The following is a 19837-nucleotide window of genomic DNA, read 5'->3' as shown; positions in this document are numbered from 1 at the left end:
CTGTTCCCATATCCAAGGCAAGGGAAATCATTCAAAAGGTGCATGTGTTACTTTGAAGAGCACCCACCCCCTTCCTTTTAGTTAATTTCACACTTCAAACTGCCTTAGGAATTCAATGGAGTTTGAAAAAACCACTGAGGGATTTTGTTGGGATTTTTCTGCTGGTAAAGATATTGTGCACATGTGCCTTTGGATTTTACCTAAAGAATCCAGACTCCAAAATTAAATATTTCTTTCTAAACCAAGGAACAATAGGAAAATAAAGAGAACAAAATAGAGCATAGATATACAGCCATGAATGGAGACTGAGATTTTGGCTTGGCTTATGACCAGTGCTTATGAGGCATACAGCTGGGTACAAGTTTTTTTTTTATAAGTGCCAGATGTGTTGTGGTAGAATCTTGCCTGCCTCTCATGGTAGAAGTAAATGGAAATCCTGGTAAACCAAAATTCTTTTGAGCCTTTCAACAAATTATTGTTTTATTGACAGTGCAAACATTCCCATTTAATGCTGTCTCACTCTCTTATATATAGCTATATTCCTACCAGACACTTTCACTTCTCTACAGAATGCTGAAATATTCAAAACTGCCTCTTGAACTGCTGTCTTTGCATTTTGATGAAGAGACAAAGTCCAACAGTAGCATGCATACGAGAATGATAAGGCCTGCAGGGTTTATCTGGCATCTTCAAAGCCTGTAGCACCATCCTGCAAGGCTCTGGCTCCAAATTCCTTCTTAGCACCCTCCTTGGCATTTCACTATACTTCTGTGGAGTCATCCATTTCACTAAACAATAGAAAAACAGCTTTCATCATTTCACAGTTGGGTCTTAGAGCATATTAACAGAATCCTATAAGCAATGGTGATATCCAGAAAGACACCCCTGTACTTTTGGGGAGCTTCAAAGGAATCAGTTTGGAAAAAAACAGGGCCATAAAAAGTCATTTGGCCAGTGTAATTAAAATTCCTCTATTGGGGTATTGATCTATGACACAATGATCTCTGATTGGATATTCCACATATGACACCCCGATTTTCCATTCGTGTGACACTCTGCTTCCTCATTGGGTAACTGAATCACTTGATGTGACGTAATTTACCCTAGAAAACAGGCAACCTCACCTGTCAGGTTAGAGAAGAGAGAAGGAAAGAAAAAAAAGAGAAGTCAGAGAGTCGGAAAGAAAAGGGAATTCCTACATCCTCTCCTCCCTCCATCCCTTCCTACCCTCACCCCCCCTTCTTCTCAAGAAAAATCTCCCTCCAGAGGCCTTGGATTTCCTCTGACTGAGCCTACCCTACAAGATCTAGGTATTGTATCACCTTCCCCCATCCATACTTATTCAGCTAACCACTGTATTCCTCTTGAAATTGTTTGATTGGGATGTATCTATTTGAAACCCTATACCTATAATAAAATCCATTGTTAACCAAAGGATTTTCAGTGGTCTATCTCCGTAGACATTGACAGAGATCCCTGCTCACCTCACCTCTCGTAGACTCACCATTTTGAGCTAAGAAATATTAATATTCCCCAATAAAAAGTTAGTTGAGGTGTAACAATGGCAAAAGAAAGGAGATGTGGAACTGGTCACTGCTTGAATGGGAGATCACTTGGAGTCCCTTGTAAATCTTTCTAAGAATGTTAAAGAAAAATGGAATATGTATATTTAAGATGAAGATAGAATGGAGTCATTTGAAGTTGGAAGTTCAACACAGAATTTACTGACCACCTGATGCATGATCATCGCATTGCAGAACATTTACTTGTTAATCAACCCCAAAAATGTCACAGGTTGTTCTCACAAAAAAATTGTAGTCTGGGTGGGGTTTATAGCATATGTTTCAAGCACAGGGATCACTGAGTGGCCAACTGGCAAGCAGACATGGACTTAAATTCTCATATTTAAGCATGTAGGTTTTATCTTGTATCTCTGCTGCTATAATTTATGCAGTGTGCTATCCAGTTGAGGTGTTCCTACTGAGTCCTTCCAGTGATTTAGCTTTCTCACTATATAGATAAGTTTGGCACTATATTTGCAGGGGGGGAAATCATAAATAATTCAATTTTATAGGGGGGGGGCTGCTACTATAAACTGCATAGTCACCTCACAGCTATATGTACCAGAGGCACTACCACATCTTCTTTGGATCTGCCTTCAGTATGTCTTACTTGCCAACACAGAAGGTTAGTCAGTCTGGAGAGAATTTGCTTATTAATGTTGTGTTTGAGAAGGGTAACGCACTGGGTAATCTCACATGTGCAGTCTATTCAGAGTTCTCTCTCATAGGGACAATCCAGGAGCCAAAGGCCAAAGCAGGATTTATTTTATGGGGAAAGTCACAAGTGCTATAAGATCCTTGGAGGAAGGGTAGAGTAAAAAATGTACAGAACTAATTGCTTTCAGGGATTTTGAGATCTCCAGCCTAGTTATAAAATGTGCTCTAGTGACTCAGTATGTTCATGGTGGACCACTCACTGTTTTTAGAACTTATCCCCTGACATGGTTGTCCACCTGAAGCAAGATGACACAATAGTTAAATTAATGCAAAAACCAGACTGGAAGGTATTTATTTTATGTGTATTTACTTCATACATGCCCTACCTTTCTTCCCAATGGGTATCTAAAGCAACTTGCATCGTTCTCCTATCCTCCATTTTATCCTCACAATAATCCCATAAGGCAGGTTCAGCTTAGAGTGTGTAACTAGTCCAAGATCAATCAGAAGGCTTCCATGGCAGAGTGGGGATTTGAACCTGGGTCTCCCAAACACTTCACCACACTGGTTCTCAATATGAAATATTGGTGTCCACACCATCACTTTTGCATCCCAAGGCAATATATCTTTAGTCAGGGGTAAGTCCCACTGGCAGGGCTTTTTTTTAAAGCAGAATGCAGTTCTGGCTGGCTTGGCATCAGGGGTATGGCCTAATATGTAAATGAGTTCCTGCTGGGCTTTTTCTACAAAAAAAGCCCTGCTCACTGGTACTTATTTCAAGGTAAGTGTGCTTAGGATCATAATCTTAATGCTGTGATGTGGAGCCCACTTCTCTGAATGATAAAAAGGTCCAGGGATATTAATTAACCTAGATCAGGATGTCAAAATTTGTTATGAGGGCCAGATCTGACATAAACGGAACTTTGTGGGGCTGGGCCATGTATGCCATAAAATGCAATGCCAAGTAGCAGAGATGTAAACTTTATAAAGGACACAGACAAACATAATTAAAGATTTTTAAAAACTTATTGCTTCCCTTTGGAGGAGAGAGCACTGGAGACTGAAGGTGTTTTTGTAGTGTTTGCTTTATCTACAAATACAGCACAGGTGGAGGCAAAGAGGCAAATCTTCAGGGCAGCAGATCAGCTACCGACATCAGATTCCCCAAAGACAGAGATCCTGCACACCCAACATACTTCATGCAACTCAGAGCAGTCTGTTTCTCCCTTTTCAGCCTCTTCCAGCATCTAAAAACTGTTCTCTCTCTCTCTCTCTCTCTCACACACACACACACACACAGACTTGCCTACTTCCTGCAGCTCTTCTCTCCCAAGTCCTGATGGGCTACTTGAACAACCAATTTCGTAACAATTAAGGCCAAGAAGAGTCCTTTAGACATACTACCATTCAATTATCATGGAGGATAAATCAGAACCCAAGCTAATGGCATTCTGTATGAAGTCCAGCATAGCTGACTCCTTTTGAAGGAAATCAGACCAGAACATGATATTAGATCTTCTGTTCAAGACATCCAAGCAATGGAGAGAAACAAATGTTCCTACATCAGATTGTACAATTAAGTCTTTGTTCAGCGTGCTCAAAAGCACCTGTCTACCCAGAAATGGTTGGGTCCCGTATCACAGAGATGCCCTTGGGACAAGTTTTCTTCTCCCACTAATGCTTTGCTCTTCAAAGTCAAGAAGATCACAGTTTCCCTGAAAGTCAACTTGTAGTCTAAACTCCTGTCTCCTTTTGACTCTTCGGGCCAAACTAGACTTCGTATTTTACACCAGTTTGCCACAGGGACTTGCAGCCACACTGCAGCTGTGAGTTCCTGCTGGAAACTTCATTTAGGAGTGCTGCAGTGATTCAGTTCAGACCAGGGCCAGAGTGTGTCAGTGGGCATTCTTCCCCCGCACCATTTTTCAGAGCTGAAATGGCCCCAAAGGAATGTTGTTTGCTCTATTGGAGGATGCCTTCCTGGTCCGTGTTGGAATGGGAGGGAGGCAGAAACCCCACTTCCCCCCACACCATCATCCCAATCTGAACTGGGTCCCTGCAGCACTTCTAAATGGAGTTGCTATCAGGAACTCACAGCTGCAGTTATAGCTGCAAGCCCCTGTGGTGAACATTTGTAAAACCTAATGCCTAGTTTGGCTCTGAGGAGAAACACATCTAAAACAAAAAGTACCTACCTCAGTTGTCTCTGCAGCCTGTCACATTTTTCTTTCAGATATAGATTCTTAACCCTTCTGGGGACATCGGGGACAAACCAGGCTGCAATCAGTTTGATGCACAAGGCCACATGCTGCAAAGAGCCAATGGAGAGATCAGATTTTGTTCCTCACAAGAAATTAACTGCAGTCAATATCTAGGCAGTGGCCAACAATAGCCGATGCAATCTGCTGTGTTCATTTGCTTAACAATGGCTTTTGGGGATGATTAACTGTTTCATTGCTACATCGTGCAATTCAGTGATGTAGATCCAAATCAAGCTCTTACTATTAGGGTTTGTAGAATCTTTCGGGCTCAAGTGCCGTGTTCTACTGGAGAAAGTTTTCTTTCCAGACGTTTCATTCTCTGCAGCTGAGAACGAAACGTCTGGAAGGAAAACTTTCTCCAGTAGAACACGGCACTTGAGCCCGAAAGATTCTACAAACCCTAATGATGTTACCAGCCGTGAAAACCTGAAATCTTTGATAACAAGCCCTTACTACAGTCAATATTGACCCTCCAACTGACTGTAAAAGAACTGGCCTGGGAGGCTTTTAAACCCATCACTGTGCCAACAATGTGATGTCCCAATAATAATTCAATATGGGCCTCCTATTCCTGAAAGTCAAGATGACCACTCTCTTACTTACTGGCGAGAAGCTGGGCTCAGATCATAGACTGAAAGCATGATCCCATCTTTGAAGCTGAGCAGGCTTGCCTGGCCAGTAGTGGGATGAGAGCCTAGTTGGAACCCTAGCTGGAACTCATGTTGACGTTTGTTAAATTAGGGCATGACAGAGATGCTACAAATAAATGAACAGTTCCACGTAAGGGAATTTGGGGCAGGCTGGTTTCTCTAACCATGAAACTGGGTCCAGTTGCCATTCCACACCCATGCAGTGCAAGTTTCCATACTCTACAGATTGATACAGTCTGGTTGCTACGGAGCTCTTGAAACGAGCAGTAGATGTATGTTTCTTATCTTAAATGCTAAATATCAGTTAAATATGTATGTCATCCTACTGAAACCCAGGACTTCAAGCCGATTGAGTGGAGCTGGTGCACCTGGAAGATTTTTTTAGTGCCTTTTTCATCAGTAATTGGTTAGGAACAGCATAGTGACAGCTTATCAAAAGAACCAATTCACTGTGGAAGCACCTGTGGTCATAATGCACCTAAAGCAGCACCATAAGCAGCTGTAGGGCTCCCACTTCTCAAATCACCCTGTGGGGGACTCTGCCAGAGACTGCCTTTCTATCTAGAACACTTACTTCAAACACGATAAGGAAGACAAGGCGTGCTGCAAAAACATGCCAGAACATGACAGAGTAACTGTAGTCATCACTATTCCGGTAATCTCTGTACCTGCAGGAAGGGGTATAGTAAATCATAAATGCTGCATTGTGCACTGCCTCACCCAGCCTTCTATTTCTATATACGGAGAAAGGCCACTTGCAGCCTTTCCTAGCCAATCTGATGAAGGGCAGCTGTAGACCAACTGGATGAGAAGGGCTCCATTTTGATAAACTGGCTGAAACTCTTACAGCTCATTAGGAGACCGGGTGGTAGGACATTCAACCCAACCAACAGACCAAGGCGTTTTATGCACTGGTGGTTTCCTAGCTTTCACAATGCCTCTCCATTGTGGTATCTTTTTCATTCTGCATTCCCCCCCCCCTTTACTTTGCACGTCCATCAGGGTGTTTTGGGTTGCAGATTGCGTCTGCAAATTCGCGCCCGGCACAATTGTTTAAAATAATTGGACACTTAACTACACTGCCCCAGGGCAGACCAAACGTCAGAGAATTAGAAATAGGCTGTGAGGCTTTTGCGAAATTTTTTGCAGACAAAATCACGTCGCTCCGCCAGGACCTGCCCATCACCTTAGATACAGTACATGAGCCCGAGGCCCCATGCCTGTCTTCTGATTTAACTCTGGATCATTTCGACCCGCTCAACCTGGAGGAAGTCGACGGAATTCTCTCCTCTGCGCGCCCTACAACTTGCGATCTGGACCCATGCCCCTCCTGGCTAATTAAATCCTGCCAGAGGGAGCTTGAATGTCCTTTACGGGACATCATAAATAGATCCCTCTCGGAGGGGCGCTTTCCATCATCCCTGAAAGAGGCTTTGGTCCGACCCCTCTTGAAAAAAAGTACAGCAGACCCGGCCGAATTGGCAAACTACCGACCGGTCTCTAATTTACCGTTTTTAGGTAAAATAATAGAGAGGGCAGTGGCGTCGCAGTTGCAGAGCTTTCTGGATGAAGCTTCCATCCTAGACCCTTGCCAGTCCGGCTTTCGCCCGGGTTATGGGACGGAGACAGTACTGGTCGCCCTGGTAGATGATCTCCAACGGCATCTGGTTCGGGGCGGTGTGGCGGTGCTGATGTTGTTAGATCTGTCGGCCGCGTTCGACACGGTCGACCGTCGGCTACTGACCCGCCGCCTCGCCGATATAGGGGTGAGGGGGTCTGCCTTACAATGGCTCTCCTCCTTCCTCGAGGATCGGGGACAAAGGGTGGCAATTGGTGGTGAGCGGTCCCGGAGGCGCACACTGGATTGTGGAGTGCCTCAGGGGGCAGTTCTCTCACCAATGTTATTCAATATCTATATGCGCCCTCTTGCCCAGATTGCCAGGAGATATGGACTTGGGTGCCATCAATATGCAGATGACACCCAACTCTATCTGCTGATGGACGGCCGGCCTGACTGCGTCCCTGAGAATTTAGACCGGGCCCTGCAGGATATGGCAACATGGTTGAGGGAGAGTGGGCTGAAACTGAATCCAGCGAAGACAGAAGTCCTTTGTCTGGGTCGGGGCGCCCGGGAAGGGGAAATACCTCTTCCGGTCTTCGACGGGGCGCCGCTGAAAGCGGCGCACCGGGTTAGGAGTCTGGGAGTCTTACTGGAGCCTTCATTATCAATGGAGGCCCAGATTGTAGCCACTGCCAAGTCAGCCTTTTTCCACTTGAGGCGGGCAAGGCAGTTGGCTCCCTTCCTAGAGCGCCAAGATCTGGCAACGGTACTTCACGCAACGGTCACCTCGAGACTGGATTACTGTAATGCCCTCTACATGGGGCTGCCTCTGTACCGAACCCGGAAGCTGCAGCTGGTGCAGAACGCAGCGGCCAGACTGTTACTGGGGCTCCCTAAATGGGAGCATATACAGCCTGGGCTGCGCGAGCTGCACTGGCTGCCAGTTACATACCGGGTTCGTTACAAAGTGCTGGTCATCACCTTTAAAGCCCTATATGGTCGAGGACCTGTCTACCTTAGGGACCGTCTTTCCCCATACGAACCCCAGAGAGCACTGAGGTCAGCTGGAAAAAACTTGCTGACCACCCCCGGACCAAGAGAGGTGAAGCTGCAATGCACCCGTAATCGGGCCTTCTCCTCTGTAGCCCCGAACCTATGGAACCAACTTCCAGAGGAAATGCGGGCCCTGCGGAACCTTGAACAATTCCGCAGGGCCTGCAAAACTTTCCTCTTTCGACTGGCTTTCGCTGATGAAGGAAGTGATTGCTGATGAAGGAAGTGACTGCTAAGGATTACCGCCATCATATAAAGAACAAACAGCACTAGCACTTTTATTACTAATTAATTAATCAATTTTAAACTTATTAGAATTTTAACGTTAAATGTAACTTTGTTGTTTTGTTGTTTTTGTATAATTGAATGATGTTGTCAGCCGCCCTGAGCCTGCTTCGGCGGGGAGGGCGGGATATAAATAAAATTACCTACCTACCTACCTACCTTTTTTGGTTTTTTGTTTAGTTTTGCATTGATTTTTGTCCCTTCAGCTCTCAGTTTACTTTCTGTTTACTGTTTCCCTGGCTTTTCTGAAGGTGGCTTTATGGCGATTTCCCCCCTTGCTCCTCTTCCAAGCTGACTTTGGCTGTTTCTACACTCAGGTTTAATGAGCACTGAATCTATCTGCTAGAGATCTGTGTCATTCAAAATGCATCCACATTTAAAAATTTACTCCTCACCTTTTACAGAGTTTTATGTCTATATTTGCAAAAGAAGGAAGAAAGCCTGCAGGCCCTCGCCCCTCCCAGAGGCTGGAGGTTCAATTCAGCTGTCTCTCAAGATTGCCCAGTCATAGGTGCAGGGAGTGGGGGGGGGGTGTTGGAAGTTGCTGCTGTCCCACACATACTCTCAACCACCCAAAAACGGGCTTTGCTTCGGCTCTGGTTGGAACAGGGCTTTTATTCCAGGAGGGGGAGAGAAGTGGACAGAGCCACCAACAACCTGGAGCAGGAGAGAGATGCCACTCCAGGCAAAGACCCCTGCCCCCTGCATGGCAGTATGCACATTGCTGCCACATACCGCCTCTTTCTTCTTGCAAGGGAAGCTGAGCTTAGAGGAGAAGAAGACGTCCTGCTTGGCTTCAGGTGAGAGCATCCAGGCGGGGTGGGGCGCACTCTTCTCCTCTGAGCTTGGAGGAAAAGAACGCACCCTGCTTGTCTGCTCTTGCAAGGGAAACCAGGCTCAGTGGAGAGGGCCACCGATGCACCAGCCAGCCAGTCTCAGCCAAGAGTGGTGGGGAAGGGGTGCCCCGTAGGTGAGGTGGCCCCCCAGGCTGCCACCTACATTGCCTACTCTCATGCACCAGCCATGAGTCCTGCCACCTCAGGCAAGGACCCAGGCAGGTGAAAGGGGCAATGGGGTGCCTCTCCACCACTTGGAGGCTGCCTTCCTTTGCAAAGGAAGGCACTCTGAACGGTGTGCACATCACCGCCTCCTCTTCTTTTGCCTGCCCAGGACCCAGGCAGGCCCAGTGCTAGGACTTCTGGCACCCCAGGCTGGCACCTGCCCCACACCTCCCCACCTGCACCTGCCCTGCTGCCGCACTCCTGCCCCTGGTGGGAGCAGGCTATGAGGTGTGGAAGGAGGGCTCGGCAGGTTCCTTGATGAGTTCCCCTGACCCCTTAAAGCCAAGAAAAAACGCTGGTCAGTTTCCCTCTGCGGCGCTCACCAAGTTTGGTGGGTGCTGCAGAGGGGAAGCCCCATTTTTTTCTTGGCTTGAAGAGGCTGGGGGAGTACCGAGGCATTTGCCTAGTTTGCCTTCTCCCATGCACCAGCCCTGCCAACAAGTAAAGGTTATTTTAGTGGGTGCTCTGGGTTAAAAAGAGAGAGTTCTCCCTGCAGGGTTGTCTGGGGCTCTGCTGGACAACCTGGTTTAAACCACACAGCTCAACAGAAGTCATCAAGCAGCCTGCCAGGTTTAAACCAGCCAGCAGGAGAAGGCAGCACACAGCTGAATTTGCAGGGAGCCGTTAGCATCACTGTCTGCGGGGAGCCATTCAGTTCTGCGCAGCCTTCTCCTGCCGCCCTGAGGAAAAGTGGGAAGAATCCACCCCCCACCCCCACCTCACAAGCACTAATCAGAAGCCAGGACAAACCCATCCTCTGAACCTTGAAGGAGAAATCTTTGGCCTGGCTTCTGCATCTCTGCTTCTCGGATCAGGGAACAGCAAGGGAGAGAACAGGCAGGCTGCTTAGAAAGGAGGAGGAGGTGGGAGACCACGAGGGGAGAAGCTAGCTGTGTGTGTAGGAAGGGGGGTGGGGCTGTTTGCTGATAATCAGAAGTCATTGACAATCAAGCAGCACCTTCTCCTCTCCAAAGGCAGAGACACTCAATAAACACACAGAGCAGAGCTGCCCTCTCTGCTAGTGCTTTGCAATACTGGAAAATGGGGCTTCTCAGCTCCTTGTCAATTTTGAGATGTCTGGCTTGTTTCAACAGTGGGTTTCCCCCCTTTGCCTGGATTCCTTTCTGTCCCCTATCATTCAGCCTACTAATGCTAAAAGGCATGCACAAACAATGAATGATGAGGATTTAAATGGAAAGTGCTTGCTGGATACTATGGCTCAGCTGTGATGGGGCAATTGCATAATTAAAAAAAAAAATTGGACACTGCCCACCATATATCACACGTGACATTTGCAGTTCTCATGCTTGAAAGCTTCCACCCCAGTTTAGAGAAGTACAGGTTTTTTGAGGTTGCAGAATAAATACACCAGATGGTGTCAGACTGGTGCGGATGACAGGCACAGAAACTCAAAGTCAAGTTTAAAGGCTTGACTGCTGGGATACTTTGCAGTAAGTTGTGAGTGCAGAAAGGACCACAGCTTTCCCTGTTATGTCTGTTCATAAAATCAGAAGGGGTGCTGAAGGAAAATTATGTTCTCCTTACAAAGAAACTTACTTTCCAGCTATGAAACCTGGAACTGGAATCAGCAATTCCAGGTATTTCTTGGTGCAATTTTTTTTTTTCATTTTACCATGATAAAACAATATAAATAGGCATTTTAGATGAACTATGCCAAATTCTCTGCCCTCCACTGATATCAAAATACACAAAGCCATCAAGATCAAAGAAATTCTACTACTGTTCAGCACTCAAGGCAGGGCGCTGACTTCACAGAAAGACGAGGCTGCTCTTTGTCATCATCCTCATCCATCTGTAGTGTAATTGGGATGGAATGAAAGCCATCTCTATAGCAGCCCAGTATTATGTTGGTTTTCCATTCATTGGACTATTGCAGGAAGGTGGGCCAAGATTAGTTACATGTATATTTCATGTAGGGAAAGGAGCAGCCATGCCATTATAGAGCTATACTGATAATGCGAAAGAAAATGAGGGCTATGCACACATTCTGCTTAATGGATTGAGCTGTCAGGCTTCTGTTCAGAAGCTCAGAATATGGAAAGAAAAGCACACAGTTGCCAATACCTGCAGTGTGTTATTTTATTCCCCATGGAGTCTTTAAGATCTGACAGGTCATTGCGATTCTTGAAGTCCTGGATGGAAAATACTGAAAGGCTGTGATTCACATAACCTGTCAAACAGCTACAAACAGGCAAAAAGAAAAGAAAGAACATTACTTAGGGTACAATAGTGTCTTAGGCAAATTATGCAAGTTATAAGACCCTGGCAAAGCTCAGAAAAGTTTTTAGCAAGGCATTGATTTGTTTTGATCTTATATTTCATTTGTGTTAATTTTCTCAAAGCAGATGCATTGGACTTGGCACTGTTGATGCGTTGTCCAGTCCATTGTTTTATTTTCAGTCTTAAAATTATTAAATAAACTGAGCCATTTCTACATTTTGTGTAATGTAAAGTACAGTGTACATCTTTTAATGATTTGTATTTAAAATATTCCTAGCTACTTGTGAAAATACGTAGCCTGAGCCTGCTTTACTTGAGGACTCTTCTCAGATTTTGTTGTTGTAGTAGGGAGAAAAGTTTTGTTATGTATGTATTTCCATTAGACATTACAAAGCATTTTAAAACAGGGTGGATGAAAACCATGAGCGCAGTTTAGTAGTTAGAGGATTAGATTAGAATAAAGGAAACCCCGTTTCGAATCCCTTTTCTGCCATGGGCTCTCTCAGACTAAGCGACCTCACAAGATGGTGGTTGTGAGAATAAAATGGAGAACAACACTGTAAACTGCTTTCAATCCCCATTGAGGAAACTAGTGGGATATAACTAGATTTTAAATCAATCCTCTACATAGGATTTTTTCACCTATAATAAGATTCTCTCTTTTAAAACATTTAAATAACTTTGGGGAAACAGCTGTTGTCATTGTATTGAATAATAGTTCATGTTACAGACGGGCAAGTCACTCCAGTGTCTTCTGCTTATCCATCCAAATGAACTTTTACTCCTGTTCTATGCCTAGTAACAACAACCTGATAGGAATTTTACTTCCCTATCTCATGGAGGATACTGGTGCACTCTGCAGCTCTTATCAGCCCTTGCTTTTGATGGATGTAATTAAATTTTGTGCAGTGGGGGTTATATGACAAGACAGGGCAGGACAGTTACATGGAGAGGAGGCAGACTAAAGCAGAGAAGGCACACTGGGAAGAAAAAGCACACTGCTTTCTAGAGCTAATTCTAACCTGTGCATGTCCTCAAAATTCGCCATGGAGGCAGGATGCAAATCAGAGCCTGTCTAGCAAGATACTGTGTGTCTTTTTGTGTTCATGGCACATTCTTGCAATGCAAAAGTTTCTTTCTCTGATGCAAGACTGTTCTGCATGTTCTTCTTATCAATGGAACACCCATTGAGCTGGAGAAACACACCAGAAACATTGTTGCCAGTGGAATGGAACCAGGCTAACTTTTAAAACATCTCACTTGCCCTTGCCACACTTTGCCCACTTTAAATAGTACTAACTTCTTCCTTTGACACATCTTTCAATATCTTCTAATCGCTCTCCAGTATGTGGGACCTACTTTACAGATGATCTCTCACACACAGTTTTGACAATGGGGAAGGAGCTTCAGCTCGAAGGAAATTACCACAATGATTATCATATTCTGCATCCCCAGTGCAGCTAGTCTGCTCTTTCACGGCACTCACTCTATGCCAGTGTAATTCTCCTGTACACATGGGCCAAGTGTGTATTTATACACTTGCATGGGGATGAAGTCTGAGGTGATAGAAATCACCAGGCCATTGGCAATGACAGCCAACATACCAATCGCTTCCAGGACCTGCAGCCAGATACCTGCAAAAGGGAAGAGGGGAGGAAGAGAGAGAGAGAGAGATTTTGTCTTGGTCAGCTTCAAGCTGAAAACATCCCCCCCCCCCTCAATTTTCAGCACTTGATAAAGAATGTGCTTACTGGTCCCAGGACCAAGGGAAGGAAACAAGCAAATATATTTCCTCCTTTCTTTCTCCCACCAGTTTCTGAGTTTTTATTATAAGGTGTCCATGCCAAATTTAGACCTGGGGAGGGCCCCCAAGGTCGGTGGCTTAAAGCAAAAAAAGGTGGAGCTTGGCATCCAGCTAGCATAACACACTGCCTTGTTGGCCAAGCAAAGGCAGGAGAGCAGGTTCTTATTATCTATTCCAGGTTTCACCATTTTAAGCCAGACTTGGACTTCATTTGCCAGTGAGTCACAACAGATGTGCACACTGTCCTGAGACTTCAGCACGAGCAGTTGAGGCTAGTTTTCCAGACTAGGTCCAAGTCTCAGATGCTAATGATTCCTTCTCTGCTTGGCTCTTTCCTTTTCTAACGCTGAAGCCTACACAGAGCTGGATCTGAGGGGGGGCCAGAGAGGGATGCTTGCCCGGGCGCTGGTGGGGGGGGCACCAAATTGGGTATGGAGTCCATTCTATCTATGGGCCCATTAGATAGAATGAGCCCATAAGGGGGTGTCATTTTTTAATTTTGCCCCCCCAAAAAAACATGTAGATCCAGTCCTGAGCCTATACAGCTCATTTAAACCATTTCCCCTCGCTTTATCGGGGGCAGGTGGAGGGGCGGCTCTGCACGTCACATGGACCCAGTAAAGGCATTTGAAATCTTATGTCCTCACAATATCTGGGCTAAGAGTATATCCAAGTAGCAGAGTAGCAATGTCTATACTATTCCTCTTTTCCTAAACTTTTGACTCGTTCTTGACCTGCATCAGCTGCTGCTTTGTACCTAGTTTTTGGCCACTGTGTGACACAGAGTGTTGGACTGGATGAGCCACTGGCCTGATTCAACATGGCTTTTCTTATGTTATTATGTAAATGAGTCCAGTGTCATCACACTAAAAATCCTGGGGGTGATACAGAAGCCTGTCCTGAATGGTCTGAATAGGGAGTTTTTCTTCCTAATCATCACCTTACCAATATCCTTGGCTTTCCTTGGTACCATGCGCCTCTGCAGTTTCACCATCTTGACAGCATCATACCGAATTTCAATGAGGTTGTTTAAAAAGGCCAGCAATGGGGCAAGAGGGAAGGCAGCCACAAAAATGGTGGTGAAGCTGTATTGGATCACTGAGGATTTAGAACACAGTACACTGAAGAGTACAAAATGACAGACAACATTCTAGCATGTATTGTGCTTTCTGGCCCTCCAGGGATGCACCATGGCCCAATAGCCTGCACACCATAAGCAGACTGGTACACATAAGCATTCATACGAGAATTCTAGCATCCTGTTTACAGAGAAGCTACACCACACTGTAAATTGGATGCTTTAATCTGTGAGGAAGAGATCTTTGATGGTGCCTTGCGAGAAAAAAATAAAAAATTAAAATTATTGGGGCATTGTAGAAAATTGCCATACCATTCTAGGGACCAGTTTAATCATTATAGCGGGTTCACTGAAGAAGAGTATTTACAGTGAATTTTCTAGCATTTTCGTATGAACATTGGAGTGACTAATGAACACAGAATTGAATATGTTGATTAATACTGAATATGGAGTATTGAATTGAATATGTTGGATGATACTAGTGCTATTATATGCTGCTATTATATCTGAGGCCTGCTGCTATTATATGTTGTATGAAAATTGCCACTATGTAAGTTACATTTGGCGTGCCCTTTAGGCAGTATTCTGAACTGTCTTTGTATTGTTGGATGCCTGTTGTTCTAACAGAATATTCTATGCAAAATAATTTACAAAATATTTAACAAAAATACACACATATTATTCAGAATATAGGGTGGGATATAAATCCAATTATGGTGGGTTATAGAATTTATTGAGATGCTGTTACAGCTAATCTTCCTTTGTACTCACATTCTATATGCTGTAATCCTTAAATATATTAACATTTCTAACTATGTCAGGACCAAACTAGGTGAAATGTGAGATTTCCAACATCAGATCTTCCAAAGTTTTTAATTTCCTTTCAGAGTAGCTGCTCTCTATCACCACCTCACTCTTTCCAGGATAGAAATCACACATCTTTCTGCAAGGAGCTATTAGCTCCAGTAGAGAGAAAAAAGATGTCACCTGTTTTCCCTACTTGGACTTATACTGTTTCAAGGAAATGGTTGCTTGTATCCAATCAGCTTTTTCACTTAATCTCACCTAATTCTCCTTCTTCCTCCAGAGCCTTCCCATATGTCTTTTATCTATGCAGGGCCCATGATCCCCTGTACAACCTTGCTCGCAGTCAAAGGGGATCTCCTCCCTTTTTGCCATTGAAAAAGCTGGTTGGATCCAATCCATCGTGGCGGGGGGGGGGGGGAGTCCTTCAGCACTGCAGCCCTAATCTATATGGGAAGGGATGCACCTGCTTTTAAAGAAAATTTACAGGATTGGGAGTTCTGTTCACCATTTATACAAATGCTGTGTTATTCTTCTCTAAGCGTGGATCACCACACTTCTGGCATTCCATTTTGAACCTACTACACCCAGGGGTGGAATTCTAGCAGGAGCTCCTTTGCATATTAGGCCACACGCCCCTGATGTAGCCAATCCTCCAAGAGCGAACAAAAAAGAGCCTTGTCAGCTCTTGGAGGATTAGCTACATCAGGGATATGTAGCCTAATATGCAAAGCAGCTCCTGCTAGAATTCCACCCCTGACTACACCAAATAAAGTAGCTATTTATTCTTTTTAAAAGCTAGCCTAAGAGAGGTAGACAGAACTGTACAAGTTAGCAGGAGACGTACAAATTAGCAAAGTTGCATAATTATTATAGGTTTACAGTTTAGCTTTTCTTCAGCTAAATTCAAGTCCAGGGGCACCTAAGAGACCAACCAAATTTTGGGGGTATAAATCTTGCTAGTCTCTAGTAGGGTGCTATCGGACACAAATCTAGCTGTTCTGCTGCCAACCAGCACAGCGGCCCTCTAAAACTAGTTTCTTGTACAGTAAAATGTGTGAGTTTTATTGCAGAGAGTATACCTAAATCTGATCAAAGTACTCAGTATAATCTAAAGCTAGTGATAGATCACTAGATTTCCAGAGAATGGAAGGTTATATGATAGAAACTGCTTCGTGTACTATGCACATATACCCACTACTCCCCATTCTCTGTTGACATGATTTTTTTCCCTAGCAATTCAAAAAGCCATCTGAATCAAGACAATTGTGGGACAAGATAAATTAAAACATGCACATTATAGTTAAAGCTCCTGCTCTATTACTTGAGCCATACCCCCTTCCCTAAATAGCTGGTCTGAGGACTGAGCCTAATGGGATGCCAGTGATAGAATGCTGAGTGGTGCCCTTTTATTCTCACTAGTCATCCTCCCCCAGCCAATCCCCTGACTTCACTTACTCATCTCCAAGAACTCATTGAACAAACTGAATGAGTTGACTTCATTAAGCTGGTAATTCCACAACCAGTCCTCCTTGCACTGGTCCTGGGCACTCTCCTCTGTGTGAATTTGACGGTGGTGTTTGGGCTTGGCACAATGCTTTCTGAACTGATATATTATCCAGCTATGGGAGAAAAATTAAGACAGGAAAAGTGTCAAATTCCTGGACCCATGAACTGCCAAAGATGTCCACAAATAGTTACATATAAGTTGGCAAAAATAGCCAAAGTCCTCTGTGGGATTTCCTAATCATAATGTTTTCTGATGAAGGTCTGGGATATTCCTTGTCTGAACACTATCTGGAATCATAGGTGTAAACTATGCGGGGGGGGGGGGGGAGGATACATTTTTCTCCTGGGACATTGTGAGGCAGGAAAATTCTACACACACACACACACCGTGTGTGTTTTTTCCTCTGGGCTGGAAAGAAGGGAGTCAGTGGTGTAATGATCTTCCAAGCTCACCTTCTTACAAATGCTAATTGAGCTAGCAGAGCAGACAATGGATAGATAAACACCCCCCTTCTCTCCCCTCCCTTCTCCAAACAAGTATCAAATAGGAAGACTATCTCTGGAGACAGGAAAAGCTGTTTTGACCTGAGCAGACCTGGGTCAACAAGGTGGGGAAAGAACTTTGATAGTATTTCTGGCAATAGGAAGAGAAGCTCTCTTGCTGTTGGATTCATCAGGGAGGACAGATCTCTCACCTGAGATCTAGGAAAGGTGGCTATTTTATCCATCCATCCGTCTGGCCTAGAGGGCTGAAGGATGTTTGATATTGTAAAAGATAATTGCGATCTGCAAAATTTTTTGGCTGTATCTTTAGACTGTCTAGATTAACTGCTATGGTTTTGATATCCAGAACACATCAATACTTAAATATGTTTAGTGTCTGTTGTAAAAGAAAGTACAGTCCTTTCAGTGTGGCAACAGTCAGACTGCAAGGCCTTCGTTGGTCTCAACATACTTGCTTGGCTCCAATTTACATATGGGGGAAACTGAGATTGGGTGGAGAAGACATGAAGATCAGAGGCCTTTTAAATTTTCCTTTTGTCCTGTGTGCAGTCCAGAGACAACATTGCCAAGGAATGTGCACTTTGTACATGTTCATATTTTTCAGTTTGCTGTTACCTAAAATGGTGTGGTACACGTTCAAAGGGGCAACCAGCTAGCTAATGGATTCAGGTGGGGTAGCCGTGTTGGTCTAAAGCAGCAGAATAAAGTTGGAGTCCAGTGGCACCTTTAAGACCAGCCAAGTTTAATTCTAGGTATAAGCTGTCATGTGCGTGTACACTGTTTTATTTAGATTCAGGTGGGTAGCCATGTTGTTCTGAAACAAAGTTTGCGTCTAGTGGCACCTTTAAGACCAATGAAGTTTATTCTGGGTATAAGCTTTAATATGCATGCACACTTCATCGGATACAGGTGAAACAGAATTTAGAGTCAAGATTCATAAGTACTAGGTGATTACAGCTGAGATTGGATGTGAGAGAGATCTGTGAATGGCAGTAAATTAGCAAGCGAATACAAGTGTTAACAAGCAGGTGTGGGAACAAGGTTTGAGTCCAGTGTTACCTACGAGTCAAGTAAAGTTCCATTATGGGATGAAGCAAGAACTGAGAAACTTAGTATGTTCACTCTCTAAGATTAATTGCAACAGATTTCTTCAAACATTACATATAGGTAAGGGGAGAGGAGTTAAATTGCTAATTTCAGTAAATTTGTCTAAGTAACTAATTTCAGTAAATATGTCTAAGTAACAGCAATACATACAGCTAAGATCAAAATAACACGTTAGGTAAGAAGTGAAAATTGCAGTAAATTGGTATAAAGATAATAAAGCAATTAACAATGGATATGGGAACCAAGTCTGAGTCCAGTGGCACCAATGAAAACAACATAGTTTGATTTCTGGGTATAAGTGAGAACTGACTTAGCATGTCTAATGAGAGAAGAAGCCATTATCTCTGAAGTCCTGGAGTTTCCATTGTTCTGAGTGTTGTAATAGCTTGCAATTCAGCAATCATCTATTCCTATCTGCTTCTGAAATTCCTTTGCAATAAAGCAGCGACTTTTGAGTGTCCCATTGACCCATTGAGTGTCCTGGAAGGTTGAAGTGTTCTTCTGTTCTTTCATATGTTGGAAGTACTCCTTCAGGCATAGATGATAGAAAAAGTCTTTCAGATCCCCAGACACAATGGACACAAATCTTGACATCAAGAATCACAAGACTGAGAAACCAGTAGGAGAATACTTGAACCTTCCGGGACACTCAATGGGGACCTCAGAGTAGCTGTTTTATTGCAGTTGCTTTGAATGCACAGCAACTGTTTTCTATTCTGCCCCAGCTCAGAGACTGCATTTACCAAACGAAGGTATCTGTGATGCCATAATTTTGTAAATTTCAGTACAATGTTGCCCTTATGATATAAATAAGGCAAAAAACTGAACATCCAAGGAAAATTTTTTAAAATTCCCCCTAAAGGCTTTTCTTTGTTGCCTTTTACTGTCAAATTTGTGACCATTAGTTTATCCCATGCACATGATATGCATATTTGCAGATCTTAAAGTGACAATTCTAAAAGTGAATTTCAAAAACAGGTCACAGCATTTGAGTTTAATAAAAGTTAAAGGTTTTTAAAAAAAAAAACAGGTCACAGCAGGAGATTGCTGAGATACCTCTATACTGGCCTTTTCCTGGGTTTGGCCCAGCCCAGGGGCATTGTTAGGGGGGTTCCCACTAAATTTCTGGGGAGCTTCTCCCTAAATCCCCCATCCATAGGTTGTGATAATGGAGACCCTTCCTTGTGAAGTCACTTGGCTCCTCCCTATGATGTCATTGGATCCCAGTTCTTTTAGGAATCTATCATAGCAATGCCTCTGGCCAAGCCCCAACCCTCCTCCCCAGGAAATTGGAGAGTCTATGCACCTGTCTGGAATCAACTAAAAAGGTGTCACTTCAGTTTTCGAATGATCATGTTTGCGCAAAGAGAACTGTTTCTCTTAGACCTGGCTGTACTTCATGGGAATGTGAAGGGACGCCGGTGGACTTGTGAGGCCAGCATCTCTAAGTAAGGAGCACAGTTCCCTCTAAGCTGTGCTAGGGGGCTTTGGCACACAAATTTTAAAAAGGCTGCTCACAGATTTCTGCTTCTGCCCACAGATACTGCTTTAACCCTTTGGAAACAATGGAGGTTGGGGGTACCTTCTTCTAGGGCCCATAGAATTGGACCCTTTGGTCTAATCTTTTTGAAACGTAGGGAGGTTTTTGAGAAGAGGCATAGGTGCTGGTGCCTCTTCTCAAAAACCTTCCCAAGTTTCAA

The 19837-nt window shown here is 44.1% G+C and overlaps 1 protein-coding gene across 1 annotated transcript in view; it reads right to left on the bottom strand.

The window, feature by feature from the left end:
- Positions 1–450: 450 nt before the first annotated feature.
- Positions 451–19837, bottom strand: part of ANO9 (anoctamin 9) — a 38484-nt gene continuing 19097 nt past the window's right edge. The window contains exons 13-19 of the mRNA XM_060262771.1: positions 16476–16639; positions 14081–14233; positions 12818–12965; positions 11176–11292; positions 5705–5798; positions 4415–4527; positions 451–788 (exon numbers count right to left, since the gene is read on the bottom strand). Of these exons, the coding sequence (XP_060118754.1) occupies positions 761–788; positions 4415–4527; positions 5705–5798; positions 11176–11292; positions 12818–12965; positions 14081–14233; positions 16476–16639 (817 nt within the window). The 3' untranslated portion in view covers positions 451–760. The remainder of the gene's footprint in view (positions 789–4414; positions 4528–5704; positions 5799–11175; positions 11293–12817; positions 12966–14080; positions 14234–16475; positions 16640–19837) is intronic.

Source organism: Heteronotia binoei, chromosome 21 (assembly GCF_032191835.1).
Source record: "Heteronotia binoei isolate CCM8104 ecotype False Entrance Well chromosome 21, APGP_CSIRO_Hbin_v1, whole genome shotgun sequence".
NCBI lineage: Eukaryota > Metazoa > Chordata > Lepidosauria > Squamata > Gekkonidae > Heteronotia > Heteronotia binoei.
Note: the sequence above shows the minus strand (reverse complement) of the source record. Positions and strands in the feature narration are given on the sequence as shown.